Source organism: Trichomycterus rosablanca, chromosome 11 (genome assembly GCF_030014385.1).
Source record: "Trichomycterus rosablanca isolate fTriRos1 chromosome 11, fTriRos1.hap1, whole genome shotgun sequence".
NCBI classification, from domain to species: Eukaryota; Metazoa; Chordata; class Actinopteri; order Siluriformes; family Trichomycteridae; genus Trichomycterus; species Trichomycterus rosablanca.
The window spans coordinates 34,579,211-34,598,459 of record NC_085998.1 but is presented as its reverse complement, the minus strand read 5'-3'; the positions used below and the strand labels follow the sequence as shown (position 1 = coordinate 34,598,459).

Sequence of the window (19,249 nt, the reverse complement as noted above, 5' to 3'; positions counted from 1 at the left end):
GCCATTACCGTGCAATTAAATGCACATTTAGCAGGCAAGCAACCAAAATACTGGGCCTACTGCCCACCAATTCATCTGTTCCTTCTGACACCTAGTATCAATCACCTAGCCTGTTTACTCACACACAACACACGTCTCTGTTATACAAAGTGTGGTTAGTAGAGCAGTCAATTTCCTTTACAAATTACATTTAATTGTTTCATATATTTACCCAAGTGTGTGGACATCCTTCATAAGCACTAATTCTTAAGTTCTAGTTCAGTTGCTAACAGATGTAATACATTAATTACTTTAAATAAATGATGTTTTAAACTGCATCTGAATCTGTGTTTCTCTGCTATAGGTGATTTAATATAGCAAGTAAATATATTCATTATATTACATTTATGTGTGCACATACTGACTGTCATGAATAAATGTAATTAGCTCTCATATACACTGATCAGCCATAACATTAAAACCACCTCCTTTTTTCTACACACACTGTCCATTTTATCAGCTCCACTTACCATATAGAAGCACTTTGAAGTTCTACAATTACTGACTGTAGTACTGACTGTTTCTCTGCATGTTTTGTTAGCCCCCTTTCATGCTGTTCTTCAATGGTCAAAACTCTCCCAGAACCACTACAGAGCAGGTATTATTTAGGTGGTGGATGATTCTCAGCACTGCAGTGACACTGACATGGTGGTGGTGTGTTAGTGTGTGTTGTGCTGTGGGCAGCGTCCTGTGACCACGGATGAAGGTCTAGAAGATGACCAACTCAAACAGCAATAGATGAGCGATCATCTCTGACTTTACATCTACAAGGTGGACCAACTAGGTAGGAGCGTCTAATAAAGTGGACAGTGAGTGGACACAATATTTAAAAACTCCAGCAGCGCTGCTGTGTCTGATCCACTCATGCCAGCACAACACACACTAACACACCACCACCATGTCCTTGTCAATGCAGTGCTGAGAATCATCCACCACCTAAATATTACCGGCTCTGTGGTGGTCCTGTGGGGTCCTGACCATTGAAGAACAGGGTGAAAGCAGGCTAAAAAAAAGTATGCAGAGAAACACAATAAAAAAATCCATAATTTCCCCAAAACATGCAGTATTTAGTCGTTTATTTAGTCCCTAAAAATTCTCATGACTATTAATTCTCACTCATATTAGTGATACATGCTTTTCAGTTCCTTTTTATGTATATAGATTTTTTAAGTCCTGATATAAAACCATCTGCCTACACATTCTAGAACGAACATCTGCATAGTGACCACATCTAATAGGGTGATTCAAGATGATTTGTGTCCTGTGTTTACAATGATGGGTCAGACATTGCATGCTTTTAGAAAACAATCTTTTTTTTCATTAAGGTAATGCTGATTGAGCAATTAAGTTAGACATAATGTCTAAAGATAAAAAAAAACATTTTAAATGATCACTGATTACTAACGACTGTCAAAAACTGAAAGGCAAATCTCATTTCGGAAAAATGCACTCTTGTGTTTTTCTTAATACCGATAATTGTTAATAATCCAGTTCAGGGATTCCAGCGGTGAGGGGGGAAATGGCACATCATGATGAACTTGAGTTTACAAGAGTTCATTTCTACACCAGCTGCAGAGATTTTCTCTCTCACAAAAACCTTGCAAGAGCCGCCAAATGACCATCCCGCCAAACAAATCTGGATCTCAGGCTGCTGTAATCAAACGGGCCGATCAAAGAGAGTGGCAGCCAACCCTCATTAGAGACCCCAGAAACTATAGCTAAATGAGCGTTGATCAGGCAGTATGACCGCAGCCTCCAAGTTCATAAGCGATTCTTTGTTTTAAGAGAACGAGAACTTTCGAATGAGAATTCTGGGGGCCTCAAACTCTAGCAGTCGCTCTCAGATAAGCAAATATTGCTGAAATGTGTTTCAGCAGGTCCGCTTCATTTAAACCGGTTCTAATTAGTCAGGATGTTTACACCACCAGACAGCTGGCTGGTGAACTATAATTGGTCCAAACCTTCTGGGAGTAACCAAGCATTGAAGATCATGAGAAGATATTATATCTGCCATCTTCTCGCTCATAAATCTTCATATCTGTGATGGTTGGTCTGCAGGGGCTCATATTCAACACACTGTAAGCTCTAAATGGAAAGAGCAGGCAGATTTGGATATTTCTGGCAGGATAGTACTTAAGAAAGCACTCTCTTTAATAAACCACATGTCGTTTGATTGGGAATGTGTTTGTGTTTACATATTTGACCTTTACTAAATGGAAATGAAATTAACAGTGAAGCAGCACTGGGGAGGATTTTGACTTTGACTGGTTGTAAATGTCTTGATCCCACATCTCATCCATAAAAATTTAACCAAAGCCCTGCTATCAAGAATCTTCAGAATCTTTATCTAAAATTCTCAGTTTATAATTGACAACTGGACAAAATATTCACTGTACATTTGGATTAAATCATCACTAACTAATTTGCCTACTATTTTGACTACTTAACTATGAAACTTATATTTTAATTACACAATAAAGCCAAAATAAATTGACATTCCTCCTAATAAAATATTCAGCAATTACCAAAAGGTGTTTAAATCATTATATTAAGTACATTTGTTTCCAACTGTGGCCTGTAAGGACAGTTAGTAAGTAATAAAGTAAGTAATTTATTTATAAAGCACATTTACAACCAAAGTGCTGTACATGTTGAAACATAAAACACACATATAAAAAGCAACACAAAGTATAAAACAGTAGAACAACAGAAACGCAGACCATGACACTCATCCAGGAAATGCTAGTTGGTAGAAGTGCGTTTTTAGTCTAGATTTAAAAACAGAAATGGAGGAAGCGGCCCTAATGTCCAAAGGTAGACTGTTCCACAACCTCGGAGCAGCAACTGCAAAGGCTCGATCACCTTTGAGCTTTGACCGTGACCGTGGCACAGCCAAGAGCAATTGATCGGATGACCTAAGAGATCTAGGAGAACAATAGAAATGGAGCAAGTCTCTTATGTAAGATGGTGCCAATCCATATAAGGACTTAAAAACAAACAGAAGAACTTTAAATTGGATCCTGTAGCTTACAGGAAGCCAATGGAGAGATGCCAGGACCGGGGTAATGTGGTCAAACTTCTTTGTACCTGTGAGCAGACGTGCCGCTGCATTTTGGACTAGCTGTAACCGAGCTAATGAGGACTTACTTATACCCATATACAAACTGTTACAGTAGTCTAGGTGACATGAAATAAGTGCATGAATTACCTTTTCCAGGTCTTGTGGTGACAAAATTGATTTGATCTTAGTTAAATGAGTTTGGTATAGAGGCACAGAGCCCTTACCTCAACCTCACTGAGGACTTTTGGGATAAAGTTGGATGTTGATTGTGAGTCACAAACACACTCCATAATCTTGTGAAACAGCTATTGCTTATGGTTTTAAAACCGTATGACCATCAAGCTTATTATCAGATGTCCACATATTTTGGCCATATAATGTATAATAGAAAAGTAAACTTTGTTTAAAAAGCCCTAGTCGTGGCCTGTATGCATGCTTTCCCAGGCTCTCCTATTATGTTTTACGTCTATGTGAACTCTACTGCAAAACCAAAGGCCATTAATCTAAATTTGTTTGTTCTACAGATGTTTATTAATAATAACGAAATCAATCATTTTAACAGTTAGGTCAAGGGTATAGTGATTATGTGATAAAGCCAGATGGAGTAATGTCTGCAGAGTCACAGAACGATTTTGGATTATTACTGATTACTAATGACTTCACATATTTGATAGTGGGCCTGTAAGCCAAGTGTAGCCTCTATGTAAACAGAGTTTACGTAAGCATATACTTACATTTGGAAAAATACAATTATGAGCTAAACTTACAATATAGATGCACTTTTTGTGTAGACAATTACTGACTGGAACCCATCTGTTGCTCTATACACTGTCTATCTTCTTTACCCTATTCCCCAATGGAAAGGAACCCCTACTGACCAGACATACGTCATTTGCACTGCAATGACAGTACCATAGTAGTGTCAATTACCTTTTCTCAGATCTGCTGGAATAGCATGCCTATAGTAGTGAAAAATTACCAGTCTGGTCACTGACGTTCTTTTCACTTAACATGTGTTAAAGTGCTACAGTGTATCACAAAAGTGAGTACACCCCTCACATTTCTGCAGATATTTAAGTATATCTTTTCATGGGACAACACTGACAAAATGACACTTTGACACAATGAAAAGTAGTCTGTGTGCAGTTTATATAACAGTGTAAATTTATTCTTCCCTCAAAATAACTCAATATACAGCCATTAATGTCTAAACCATCGGCAACAAAAGTGAGTACACCCCTAAGAGACTACACCCCTAAATGTCCAAATTGAGCACTGCTTGTCATTTTCCCTCCAAAATGTCATGTGATTTGTTAGTGTTACTAGGTCTCAGGTGTGCATAGGGAGCAGGTGTGTTCAATTTAGTAGTACAGCTCTCACACTCTCTCATACTGGTCACTGAAAGTTCCAACATGGCACCTCATGGCAAAGAACTCTCTGAGGATCTTAAAAGACGAATTGTTGCGCTACATGAAGATGGCCAAGGCTACAAGAAGATTGCCAACACCCTGAAACTGAGCTGCAGCACAGTGGCCAAGATCATCCAGCGTTTTAAAAGAGCAGGGTCCACTCAGAACAGACCTCGTGTTGGTCGTCCAAAGAAGCTGAGTGCACGTGCTCAGCGTCACATCCAGCTGCTGTCTTTGAAAGATAGGCGCAGGAGTGCTGTCAGCATTGCTGCAGAGATTGAAAAGGTGGGGGGTCAGCCTGTCAGTGCTCAGACCATACGCCGCACACTACATCAAATTGGTCTGCATGGCTGTCACCCCAGAAGGAAGCCTCTTCTGAAGTCTCTACACAAGAAAGCTCGCAAACAGTTTGCTGAAGACATGTCAACAAAGGACATGGATTACTGGAACCATGTCCTATGGTCTGATGAGACCAAGATTATTTTGTTTGGTTCAGATGGTCTCAAGCATGTGTGGCGGCAATCAGGTGAGGAGTACAAAGATAAGTGTGTCATGCCTACAGTCAAGCATGGTGGTGGGAATGCCATGGTCTGGGGCTGCATGAGTGCAGCAGGTGTTGGGGAGTTACATTTCATTGAGGGACACATGAACTCCAATATGTACTGTGAAATACTGAGAAGAGCATGATCCCCTCCCTCCGGAAACTGGGTCGCAGGGCAGTGTTCCAGCATGATAATGACCCCAAACACACCTCTAAGACGACCACTGCTTTATTGAAGAGGCTGAGGGTAAAGGTGATGGACTGGCCAAGCATGTTTCCAGACCTAAACCCAATAGAACATCTTTGGGGCATCCTCAAGCGGAAGGTGGAGGAACGCAAAGTCTCGAATATCCGCCGGCTCCGTGATGTCGTCATGGAGGAGTGGAAAAGCATTCCAGTGGCAACCTGTGAAGCTCTGGTAAACTCCATGCCCAGGAGAGTTAAGGCAGTTCTGGGAAATAATGGTGGCCACACAAAATATTGACACTTCAGGAACTTTCACTAAGGGGTGTACTCACTTTTGTTGCTGGTGGTTTAGACATTAATGGCTGTATATTGAGTTATTTTGAGGGAAGAATAAATTTACACTGTTATATAAGCTGCACACAGACTACTTTTCATTGTGTCAAAGTGTCATTTTGTCAGTGTTGTCCCATGAAAAGATATACTTAAATATCTGCAAAAATGTGAGGGGTGTACTCACTTTTGTGATACACTGTATATGATGGCGTGATGTAATAGCAATATTATATTACAAATTCGCACGGCTGAACTCACACACCGCTGCATTTTGATCAAATTTCATCAGTGTTTCCGTGTCACTGTGGACATTCAAATGACTGGATCCAGCCCCCAGACTCCTTTCAGAAATGAGCATTTGTCATCTGTGAAGTCTCTACAGTATAGTCTGTAGAGAGCAACATTCCAGCCAATAATGCAATTTTAAACCAATTGTAATTTGAGATGGAGCAAAGGATGAGAATTTGAGTTTTGTGAAATAGACCTTAAAATTACACATCTATTTAAGAAAAACGAATATGAATGTATATCAGTTTATCATCTTATAGATGTAAAGTCAGAGACGATCGCTCATCTACTACTGCTCTTTGAGTTGGTCATCTTTGAGATATTCATCAGTGGTCACAGGACGCTGCCCACGGGGCGCTGTTGGCTGGATATATTTTTGGTTGGTGGACTATTCTTAGTTCAGCAGGGACAGTGAGGTGTTTAAAAACTCCAGCAGCGCTGCTGTGTCTGATCCACTCATACCAGCACAACACACACTAACACACCACCACCATGTCAGTGTCACTGCAGTGCTGAGAATGAGCCACCACTCAAATAATACCTGCTCTGTGGTGGTCCTGTGGGGGTCCTGACCATTAAAGAACAGGGTGAAAGCAGGCTTAAAAGGTATGTACAGAAACAGATGGATGACAGTCAGTAATTGTAGAACTACAAAGTGCTTCTATATGGTAAGTGGAGCTGATAAAATGGACAGTGAGTGTAGAAACAAGGAGGTGTTTTTTTATGTTATGGCTGATCAGTGTATAATCAATATATTTTATCCACTACTATACACATATTCGCCCATAATGACTAAGCAAATAAAGATTTTAAAAAAATTAATTAATTAAAAATCAAAAGCTGAAATCTCAAAAGTATCTTTGCTCTAGCACTCCAAATTGTGGTCAAGTGCATCCTGTTTACTTCAGTTATCTTTAAAATGTGTCAAGAATCAAAAGGCTGTAAAGATAAAGGGCACCACTACTCTTGAAGCATGAAACCCACAAGTGCACGAGTTCAAGAACAAAAAAAGCCTCCCACGAATTCCTCTCAGATCAAAATGAGCAATGCTCTCAAAAAAGAATGTCAAAAAAGAAGATGTCAAGGACATGTCTGTTTCTCCCTGTGTGCAAAGCCTTTAATCATAAAATCCTTTCGAAAATAAGATAGAGGGTATCATAGCCTTAACACAGAAAAAAACAGAATTAGAACTTCCCATCTGGAGTGGTGTCAACTTGTGCATATCCAAAGAAGACAACTGTGTTATGGATTCATAATAAGTGATGGTGTAAGACTTGTGAATGATGCCATGCTACAGGCATCCAGGTCTGAGGTAAGCATCAGCTAAAAAAACAGAGCCAGCATACCACACATGCTGCCCCACAGCTGCTGCCTAATACACCCATTCCAGCTGTAACAACCAGAAATGAAGAACAAGAAGCAGAAAAAAAATCAGGAATGAAGTTAACAATAACAGCGTCTATGCATTTATAGATTTGGATTATAGACTTGGATTAGGCATTTAGCCTATAGTTTTAGAATGACTGCAAAGTGCAACATGGTTAAAAGTATCTGAACATGTGACCATGAGCTGGAGTTTTCCCTCTCATATGAATTTCAGCCACCACACTTCTGGAAAGGTCATTACAAGATTCTGCTCTTTTGACTGAATTGGCACAAAGTCCCACAGTCACACTGACATAAGCAAGGGGCAATAGAGGTTTCAATTCATCCCAAAGAAATTTAATAGGTTTGAGATCAGGGCTCTCTACAGGACAGTGGAGTTCCTCCAAATTCAACGTACATGTCTTTATGAACCTTGCTTGACCACAGGGGCACGGCCATAACAGAAAAGAAACTGCTGCCACGAAGTTGAAGTACTGACTTTATATACCTGTAAGCAATCGGTGTATCTAAAACACCTGAAATGAATAATTACTTTTGGCCATATGGTGTGTCTTGCACAAACAAAACTAGACTACAGTTTGCTTAATTGCTTCTATGATTGGACAGTAGATAACTGAAAAACTATAACACTGATATAAAAGTTGTGGCTTTTTTATCAGAATTGTGTTCAGTGTGCAAATAAAAGGTAAGTCAACCAAGTAATCTTTTGGTTTAAGGTCTCTCTACTTAAATCAATTGCTATAAACCAATTCCAGTTGACCACATTTTGTCTTTTTCATATCACGTTCAAGCGGAAAACAACACTACCACACTTTAGGAAGACAACAGTCAGGTGAATGTTTTTCTTCAGTTATTCCCAGTTCCCTATTTCATTCAGTATGCACGTGTGAAACCATTAAACACTTTTTTATTAGCCAGCTGAGGATTCCTATAGAAAGCTTTAACATGCACAGATAAACATGCTGTAATATTGCTGTACTACTTCTGCCTGAAACTTGACTCCTTACTCAGACAGACAATTGTGTCTGTACAGCAGTCCATGGTGATGGGTTAGTGCATTAGACTGTTGTGCCACACAGACACACCCAAATCTGGACTTGTATCTTTAAAGCCAATAATATTTACCATCATAATAGACTTGTTTGTCAATTTAAATGAATCCAACATGTTCTCAAAGGTGTGACCTTGTACTGTGGTGGGATGAAAATGAGGCTGCTCATATTCCATGATTAGCTTAGGTGTGTCTGAGGCTTTTCAGAATCTAAAATAAACAAGATAAAGGGTTATTAAAATTGAAGACTGAAGCTGAACTGAGCTTTCTTGGATGAGCTTTCACTGTGACAAAGTTTAGAATCTTTTACAAGGCTTTGTGGTATGTACACGTTATATTCCTAAATATTCCTGAAGGAACAACGTTTATGGCGGAACCTTTCAGAAATAATGCCAAGACAATAGAAAAGAATGAAAAACACAAGAGCTTTGGAGCTGATGCAGCTGGCATTGAGCAAACCAAAAATAAAAAAGGCAGGTGAAAGACATACTTAAAAGTGTTTTGAATATAATAACAGGCCCTTCAAGAATCACTGAAGAAAGGTCATTAACAAAACGTGACTCAGGTTAACACCACTGGATTTCTATGCAAATGCAGAAACTCATCTTTGTTAATGGTATTTAAGTGTTTCTTTGCACTTCAGATTTTTCAATCTTAATTAACTCTTGCCAACTATATTTTCTAGTTTGCATTTTGTATATATTGACAAACCCTGTGTAATGACAGCATGGGCACATGTTAAATCTTTCTCACTGTTAAGGTCTTTCTTTAATGTCACCTACTGGCACATAAACCACACTCACATCTGCCAAATTTCATACACACAGAATTAAATTAGATTCTGTATGAGATATAATCCTGTTAAGATTAAGAGAGGATAAACCAGGAATGGGCCAAAGATCCATCAGCACACATTAGCCTAAATCAAAGCCTGTGTCCACAGTCATTAGCTACTGACTGAAATGAAACAAAACCATTTGAAATGTGACACCAAACTCTTACTGCAAGGCCTCCTTCCAGACATTCCCCTAAAAGCGTACGCCCTTTAATGCACTACTCTAGTTAGTTAGGTTGGTCTGTCTGCCCTGCCAAGATTCACTGGATTTACAAAGTATCTAATGTTTTATTTTATTAAATCTGTAATCCTGCTGATCCTTACAGTTATACTCATAAGCTCAAACTAAACATTTAAGCCATACTTCTGCAAGTGATCCAAAGAGGATTCATCTTAAGTCCTGGTAGCACACATTACTTGATTTAGATGTATTAATAAGAGGGATTTCCAAAAATAATACATTTGGACAGATCTGTTGGTTAAATTAAACCATGATCAAAAACACAAAAGAGAAAAAAACTGGCACTGTTTCCTACTTTTGTTCTGTTGAGTTAGTCTCGTCTACTGTTGACTGCTGTGCATTTTAAATCAGCAATGCATATGGTATATTTGTGTCCTCTCCCAGTCACCATCAAGGCCTGTCCTGCCCTGTGTAATTTGACGTCCTCTGAAAGGCCATCATCTGTGAACAGCAGCTCCTTTGAGAGCCGAGTGGGCACCCTGAATGGCAATCATGTGCACCGGCAATCACAGAACCCATTTACTCCCTGTGGAACGTGATACAAGTCATCAAATCTCCTCAAACTCTGAGAGAGCGCTACCTCAGTAATGAAGGCATGCTGGTCAGAGGCGGCCTTCACATCACAGAGTACGACTGAAAAAAATAAATCAATAAATCAGGCATGCTCACAATTTTAAAACATGTCTAGACATGTTTTGGACTGGCTACTGGACCTAGCATTATTTATCTAAGTTTCTTTGATATTAGACCTGTCCTAAGCATTTTTATCAGTAATACCCTGCTACAATTGTATTGATTGATTCACATTTACCATAATTGTACCATAAAATGATGAGATCTTTAGATGTTTGTAGAGATTACAGACTCATACGGCTGAATGGCAAGGACACAGTTTAGCTCAAGCAGGTCATACACATGCTGCTTATCCGCTAATTCAATTACTCATGATGATCTAGCAATGCTGTCTTACACCCTTTCTTTACAGTGGACATGTGTTTATGGTTTCTGAGGGAACCACTGACCCAGAATAAAGAGTGGAATGCGACTCTGGGGGAAGCAGGTGGAATAGTAACAAAGACCTCATAGATTCTGTACACACCAAAAGAAACAAACTCAGATGAGTAGAAACTTTTACCATTTTTTGTGCTGTTAAGAAAAGGAATGTAGGCTTCTTTTTAAAGACAAAATTTGCTGGGTCAAAAAATATACATACAGCACATCTGTTGGTTGTATGTCGCTTAATGCTCTTCCCATTACTCAGGTGCTTTAGACAGTCATCAACAAGTTTCTAGGACAATTCTGTTTGGATCTTTGGCCACTTTATTTAGCAGACTGGTACCAGAGTTCAACCAATGTTTAACGTTTTTAGGTGGTGCAGAATTCTTTTTCACTTGTTAGTGACCGGTCGGCAGTTGGCTAAGTCTGAGGATGGGAGGATGGCGGAAGCCCTTCACTGGACTGGTGCCATGTCCATTGTATTCCTGCATTGCCCAGTGTTTCCAGATGTAATAGAACTTCCTGTGACTCAGACCAGGAAATAGTTGTTGATGAAAATGAAATGAAATAAATAACACACACATCTCTGCCCAGAAGGTTTTTTTGTTGCTTATGTTATGAGCAACAAACCTGAAGCTAGTTTCAAGGTGCTGATTTAGTCTAAAGTAGCCCTAAGACTACAGGAGTCTCTAAGTTTGTAGTGATATACCACCTGCTTGACTGTCGATCATGATGCTTATGTTCCCGGAGCTTCTAAATCATAGTAGAAATATTTTGGTGGAATCAGCCAGATTTTCCTTTAGCATAAGGAACAAAGAAGCAAACAAGGAACAAGCTGTTTTTCTCAGGTTAGAATGGATGTAGTTAGGAACCTGAAGTTGTCTAGAAATGGCTGAAATAGACATTTTTTACTTAAAACATATAATCAGTATTATTTTGAGCTTTCATGACTCATTATAAGACTAAACATTTATACAGAATGTTTACAGAATGGTACTGAAACAGCTACATGTTATATGCACAGATACAGTAAAGGCAAGGTTCAGGATTTCTTCTCCACTGGTTCAGAATACTTGGGGTGATCACTGGCATTCTCTGAATGTTTGAATGCACACACCACTTCTGGCACTGAAGCAAATCCACCTCTCCATTACACACCCCAAACTCAGAACTGAGTACTCAGTTTTCAAAATGAATAAAAAAACAGAGGGCTGTTACCTGGACTGAACCTAATGACGTGGTTTTCAATGATTGTGATGATCACATCTCCCCAAATATTATTCAAAAGCTCAACAACTAAACAAGAAAAATAACTGACATTAAACAGACTCCTTAACATTTGTCCAAAAATCTGGAACATGTGCATGAGCAGCTCTTTGTCTTCCTACATCTACATATACTCTTAAATCTTCAGGAATGCTGACAACTGTATTAAGTCTATCGATCATACACCCCATTATGCAGTCTCACACAAAATATAGAGCAGGGCGGAAAAAACACAAACCCACAATGCTTTGCAAAACATGACCATCTGGACACAGCCGTTAGAGGATTAGAGAAGATCTCTCTCTCTCTCTCTCTCTCTCTCTCTTTCCTGCTTTTTCAGAAGGAAAATTACAGGGTGATAGTGGTGGTAGAGATGCTCTGGGTTGAGTCTGTGTTGCCGCCCTGGATCTCACCATGACCGCAGTCCCGGTGCATGAGGACAGTACAGCCATATTCCAGAAAATGAGCTCACCACACACACAAGTCTATTTCCAGTGTACACAAGCTCATCCTGGTGGAAACTTTACAGCATTAGAGTGAAAAAAATTCAAGCTATCATTTTTGTTTGTTTGTTTGTTTGTTTGGGGTTTTTTTGTATGGTTTAACTGTTCCGTCAGAGGATGGACAAGTCACAAATTGCAAACTGCGCAGATACAGAACAGTCAAAAAGTCTGTGCCCTGTCCACCATCACAAGCACCTACAAAGGGCATGCAGAGCTATAGGACAATCCAACTTACAACATACAGAGGGACCATCTGGTACAAGATAACACAAGACTCCATGAAATGTCTTATGGAGTCCATGTGTTGGTGGTTCAGAGCCACTTTGACAGCATATTAGATGGGCGGTTCTAATGTTTATGCTCTTCAGTGTAATGCCAAGAATTTTAACCATTTAATTGCATACATGACCATATGAATGCACCACCTAAGAATTTAAGTATACATATAAGAAGTACACACATATTTAGTAATATGCTTCACTAGTGCTGTGAAGCAAATCCTGCATTCTAAAAAAACAGAACTGAGTCAAGGCCAACCTGGTCCAGAATAACATCTACCACATCCTTCACTCCAGTAAAACCTCGTCTGAGTCCTCAGATGAAACCACTCATCAGATTTGTGGACAGATTTATGGCAGAGCAGGTAGCAGAGAAAATGCATTATCAGTTCTGGGACGTATCCCCGACGTATCCCCTCAGTCGTCCATCTTGGCCTAATATGAAAAGCTGTAAAATATGACTCACACTGCCTGTAAGAGGTTTCAGCCCTGGTGTAAAAGGAGAGATAAAATAAATAGAAAGGGCTGCTAAAGACAAAGGACCCAGGGCCAAAGAGCAGATCATTAAAGGTTATTTTGGCATTTTGGTATATTTCTGTCAGTATATGAGCCACGACACAGCTATAATTAACGTGTACACATTTTAAATAAATGGTTATACAGTGTCTTACTCTTTCTCTCCAGATCACTGTCTGTTTTCACTGTGAGCCACCACTCAGTAGTCACAAATATTTGTCAAGCTCTAATAATATTAAGTGATATCCTCTTGTTTTTTAAATGGTTGATTTGCAGGTTAAATCTGTATAGTTAAATCGTATACGACTACTTCTAATTGAAGACATTTGTGATTATTTAAAAAAAGTGTCATTGTGTAGAAGTCACCAAAATTACTCCATATGAAATCTGATTTGACTGGTTAGACTGAGGGGCATGTTTTATATTATTTTAAACCACATACAGAGTCAGACCTTATGTGGGTTTTAGTATTTCAAATTGCAGAAACTTTATCCAACTCAGGTCAGATATGCTAGAAATTAGATTTGAACTGCCTGTCAAAACATATGCAATAGTAGGTCAGTAGTGATGCCATGAAACCAAATTCTAGGTCTCTGTATGATAGGAAAAAATATTACAATACACTAAATTGTTTTTGAAGAACATAAGGGAGCAGATAATGTGACATTACAGAAGTTACCAGTATAGATGCAGAGCTGTGTAAAATGTAGATTTAATCTAGCACTCAGCAGTAAAAAAAAAAAAAAAAAACTACAATAAATGTGCAAATGGACGCATAAATTTTTTTTTACACAGAAATGTTGATTTGCTCACAGTGCATGAAGGAGAAAACTCACACTATAGACTATACATTACACACTAGAGTGCAAAAGCTGTAGCACATCACACTTAGATGAAGACAGATAGAAAACACTACTAATTTACATTTTAATACAAATGTCTAGTGTAGCTGTAGCACATTCCGCATCTTCAAACTCGCACTACGATGAAGACAGATAAAAAACACTTTTAATTTACATTAAGTACAAATGTCTAGTGTAGTCTGAAGATGCTGACCAAACTCCAATAACAGATGTTAACAGAGTACAGCATCCTAGTGAGGTTAAGAAGCAACAGAGTTAATAATACATTTGATCATACACACACTATATGGCCAAAAGCATTTGGACAACTGACCATGAGCTTGTTGGACATCCCATATTAACAAGAAATGGTATTAAAATAAAGTGACCTCTATGTGATATTTTCAGCTATAACATCAGCCACTCCTCTAAGAAGGCCTCTCTCAAAGCTTTGAAGCATGTCTGTGGAAATTTGTGCCCATTCAGTCAAAAGAGCATTTGTATGGCCTTGACAGTGGTTAAGAAAGCCTTAACTGATGTTCCAGTTTATTCCAGAACTGTTCAGTGGGGTTGAGGTCAGATCTTTATTCAGGTCACTGGAGTATCTTTAAAATTATTTTATTTAAGTCTTTGTGTGGCATTGGGAGGTGCGCTTGTCAGTGCACTCTCTGTGCCAGTCCCAAGCCTGGATAAATTGGAGGGCTGGGTCAGAAAAGGCATCAGGTGTAAAATCTAGTGCCAAGTCTAGTATGCGGAACAGATGTGCTGTAGCAACCCCTAAATACAGGAGCGGCTAAAACAAAAAAAGAGACCTTTAATAGGAAGAGACATTTGAGCACATTGAGCCGTGCCACACTGAGCCCAAAGCAACACTGGGGTTTAATGGTTTAAAATTAGGAAGATGTATGTCCTTGAGTGTCACAGTCCTTCTCTAGCACTTCTCTAACACCACAACATTCGTTACAAGTATTTCTGAATCTGATATTTTACAGGCCTTTTATTGTGAGCTTTTTATAAATCATGTATTGTTTTGTACATTACTCTGATCACATCATCAGCTACGTATCATGTTTCCTGTCTCAATACCAAAAATCATATCTCACTATCCACAGCGCTCATACGGCTCTCTCATAACCTCCTATTTTTAATAAAGCAGCTATGTGGCTGGTTATCTGAAAAAGGTTCTGTTTAGTTAAATCTAACACTAGATTTAATTGTAACGCGGTACACCGGAGCCTGTGGAGCTCTGAAAGTGGTGGAGCTTTTAAATGAGTCCCACTCGCACATGTATCAAGCATCAGAACAGCCTCTCTATACCTACAACACCACATCTGCTCCTTCTCAGCATAAATGAAAGAATAACTAGGCTAAGCTGTGTAATGTTGGCCACAACTGACCTGTGGGACAACCCCCCTTCTACAGTGTACTGTAGGTGAGGCTCAAAAACTGAAGATTACATTTCAAAACATTTCAAAAAGTCCGCTAATTTCAGGCCTGAATACAGCCTTTTATTTAAAAAAGTCAAATATGGAAATTAATAAACTTCTTAATACACATCAAAAATACTCAGTACTCAGGAATACATCAGTATAGGATACTTATAATGCAAACTTTTCTTTGTGTATACAAAATACTGGAAATGTGGGAGACCTAAAATCCAGCAATAATAACACTCCAGATAAGGCCTTTTTATGGCCTTCCCCCTAGACATGGACATTTTAGGCATTGTCTATTAAATTTAAATACATTGCATAACAAATAAGGTTTAATATTTAGTCTTGTTTATTTAATAAAAACTAAAAAAAACTGAGTTTTCTCAAAAGATAACAAAATCTGCTGGGTCACACAAAAAACTGCAGTGTCAACTGCCACATCTTTGTTTTTATTAGCATGTTTAGTTAGCACTTGTAATAAACTGTTATACATTACTGTTCTATTCATCATGTTACAGTTTTCTATTTAACAAAGCATGAAGGCTTTATTATATACAACTCAGTGGTGTATTTTATACTCAATGTGATGCTGTAAGTCTCACCAGTTAATGCTAAGATTTTTTCTTGAATGACTGCTGTTTTGAAGTGGGTAAAAAGAAAAAAAATTAACACATTTATTACAATAAAAGTACCACTTAAAACCATGAGTTTTTTCTTTTTCCACTTTATTTTCATCAACCACTTTATCCTGGTCAGGGTGCGGCAGGTCCGGTTTCACCGGGAAACACTGGACGCAAGGCAGGAAAACCACAGCTATGGAGCCAATCCATCGGAGGGCCTTGGCCAGTGATGTCTGTGTGGATGCCTGGACGGAACCCAGATCTCAGCGGTGGTGGGCTAGCATAACAGACCGCTGCACCACCTGAGTGCCTAAAGCCACAAGTGTAAAATCTAAAGCGATTGCAAATGGAGGCAAATCAGAGGAAAAAATAACATCCTAGACCCAGTTAAATCTACAAAATCTTACCAGCAGTGGTGATTCTGTTACAGATAACAGTATGCATGGCATGAAATAAGTATAAGGATCATAATGGGTCAGGCGCCACAAAACAGTGGGTGCAGGGCAGGAACAGACCATAACCAGGACTCAAATCCTTTACAGGGCACACACACACACACACACACACACAAATACAAATTCTGCGCATTTTAAGTCCACGTTGTCACAAAGAGAACAGACCAAATCTCTTGCAGACATTGCTGCCCAGGACTCACTGTATGCTGTGTAGCCTGCACACACCTGCTTAGTACTTGCTGGAACACCACACAATAATAAAACAACATGTCATACTATGTCCCAACAAAATCTGTAAGTTGTGTACACCAAATCTACCTGCTTCACCATCATGCTTCCCAATTTCTAGATTTGACCCTATAAATCTAATTACCCATTGATTTAAATGTAAGCTAAATTGCTAAATAACCTGCAGTCCTCATTTATACCACCACCTCATTCCTCAAACTTTTTCTTCCAAATGCAAAACTAAACCATATAATTTAAGGAATACTTTAGCATTTTAAAAAATGCCAACCTTGGTGGTTCTTAGCCTACACCTTATGGCCGTTTGCATCCTGTGACACAGAGATGCAGTCCATGCTTCTATGCAGTAAGGCTGTTTTTCAATACAATAATGCATATGTGTAGCCTGCAAGATAGGCTTATTTTGCAGCCTGTTGCTGCCCAGATGGAAAAAGGCTGAAAATCATTGATACAGCATATTGGTAGCATATGGTGAATCATCACAAACCATAACTGACCATTTTTTTGCAGTACTGAGAGCGGACCAAAAATTGTAACCAGTCAACCCAAAACTCATCTCTTTTATTTAAAAAGATAATAATAATAATGATAATAAAAAAGTTTGGACATCTTTGGACAAATGTTGATTTTTCTTACTGCTTATTGCTCAATTTAATATACTAGGAAAAACAGCTTTTAGAAAATTAGAAAATAAATAAAAACTGTACACTACAACTTGTAGAAACTCTAAATTGTATATATTTGGTCAATTTAATTATTTAAATTAAGTGTGATTACTATAATTACTATTATTATTTTAAAGTAAAGGTGGATTATCTGCTTAAACCTGCCTCCAGTGTGAGTATGTGATGCTGTCCAGGGTGTTGGACTCCACAACCCTCACCAGGTAGAAAAGGATAGTAAAAATGAACCAAGGATGATTGACTGAATGAGTAGGTGAAAATGATTTACTGAGATCGAGCTTCTTTACGGCTTCTAAACTGTTATAATCAGTAAATTGCAGATTTCCCGTGTTTACACTGTTGAATGCAGCTTTAGTACAGATGTGAAATTCGCGCAGCTTCTACCCACTAAAAGTGCAGACCGTTTCGATCAATGTGGGATTGTGTTAAATCAGGAACAGTCTGATATCCAAGGTGCCGGGCACATGAAACAATGCGAACAAATCAAATCATAATCTCGTATTACACGCCGTTTCTGTTGCATGGAGTAAATTAGTAAATTCAGTCTCGACTTGTGGCTGGGACATGATCGATCTGATGAGGCTAACGTCGGTCAGCAATCGATAATGCTTTAATGCGTTTAATGCATTAATAGAAAAATAGATCCGACTGACCGGGCACAGTCAGGATTAATGTACAGTAATAATGCCTCATCCTTAAAAATGTGTGTGATCATTCAGCATAAAATAAAACCTAACGATCAGCCAGAGAGCATGGAGTGGGAACATCTGCACAGCATGGCACTAGATTCCCAAAATCTAACACTGGATCATAAAACCAGAGAAAACAGTAATAATCTGGTACACACTATTGAAAAGCGAGTGATCCATCAGTGTAGTAGTTTGTTTTTTTATTTATTAGGATTTTAACGTCATGTTTTACACTTTGGTTACTTGTTCATGACAGAAACGGTAGTTACATATCACACAAGATTCATCAGTTCACAAGTTTAATCACGGACAATTTAGAACAGTATCTCCAATTCACCTCACTTGCATGTCTTTGGACTGTAGGAGGAAACCGGAGCACCCGGAGGAAACCCACGCAGACACGGGGAGAACATACAAACTCCAAACAGAAAGGACCCGGACTGTTCCACCTGGGGATTAAACCCAGGACCTTCTTGCTGTGAGGCGACAGTGCTACCCACCAAGCCACCGAGTAGTAGTCTAAACATTATGTATGCATAAAGCTCTACTTGGCACATGTTGCCCACAGTACAATAGTAAATGGGCAAAGTTGGGGTAAATGTACAGGATCCGTACAAGTAGTTTATACACTAAACAAAAGCCACTGTTAGGGATGCACAGCAGTTGTCAAAGGATGTCCACGAAGCAAGAGTGAAAGGATGTAATTAAACATCACTATCACTGAGATATTAAAGACATTAAAGCATTCAATCAGAAACCGAGAGATCAACCAGGTCGGACAGTTTAAACAAAACAAACCGCAATACTTGGCACAATATGCCATGCTGCGATAGTGTCGTTTTTGTACAGTATTCAGATCCTGTAGTAAGCCCCATTCATGCCATATTATGTGTACCTGTCATCGTAGCAGAAATCGGCGCCCAGTGTGTTGATGTACAGGACCAGAGCCACGGCGCTGCAAACCAAATCTGCAATCATCTCTCCAACCAGCCCAGCGAGTGAAAGAAACGAAGGTACCCGGGGTGTAAACCCCTCTTTCTCTTAGATCGCTCCGTCTGTGTATGTGTAAAGCATACAGTAAATCCGAGTCCCCATGGCTGACTGAATAATCCCGCGGTGCCGCTCTTAGCCCATGTTAATGATAAGAAAACGGACAGGTCGGATCCACAGGATGAGACGCGTGTAAGGACAGATGTGTCTCCTCGCACCCGCACTGTTTGTGCGCTGCTGCATGGTGGACGCTCAATAAACGTCGCAACCGAGCCGCGTGTGGTCGCGCTGTGAGGTGCGCATGCGCACAACCCCTCCCCCGCACGTCTCTCCCCGGCTGAATTAAAGACAGAAGCCCTGAT

General features: G+C 39.3%; 1 protein-coding gene across 2 annotated transcripts in view; it reads right to left on the bottom strand.

Annotated features, from left to right (window-relative positions):
• The window catches only part of tmtc2b (transmembrane O-mannosyltransferase targeting cadherins 2b), a 115,262-nt gene extending 96,374 nt beyond the window's left edge, over nt 1–18,888 (bottom strand). For both annotated transcript variants that reach the window (XM_063004796.1, XM_063004797.1), the window contains exon 1: nt 18,793–18,888. In XM_063004796.1, the coding sequence (XP_062860866.1) occupies nt 18,793–18,875 (83 nt within the window). In that variant the 5' untranslated portion in view covers nt 18,876–18,888. The remainder of the gene's footprint in view (nt 1–18,792) is intronic.
• Between the last annotated feature and the right edge of the window lie 361 nt (nt 18,889–19,249).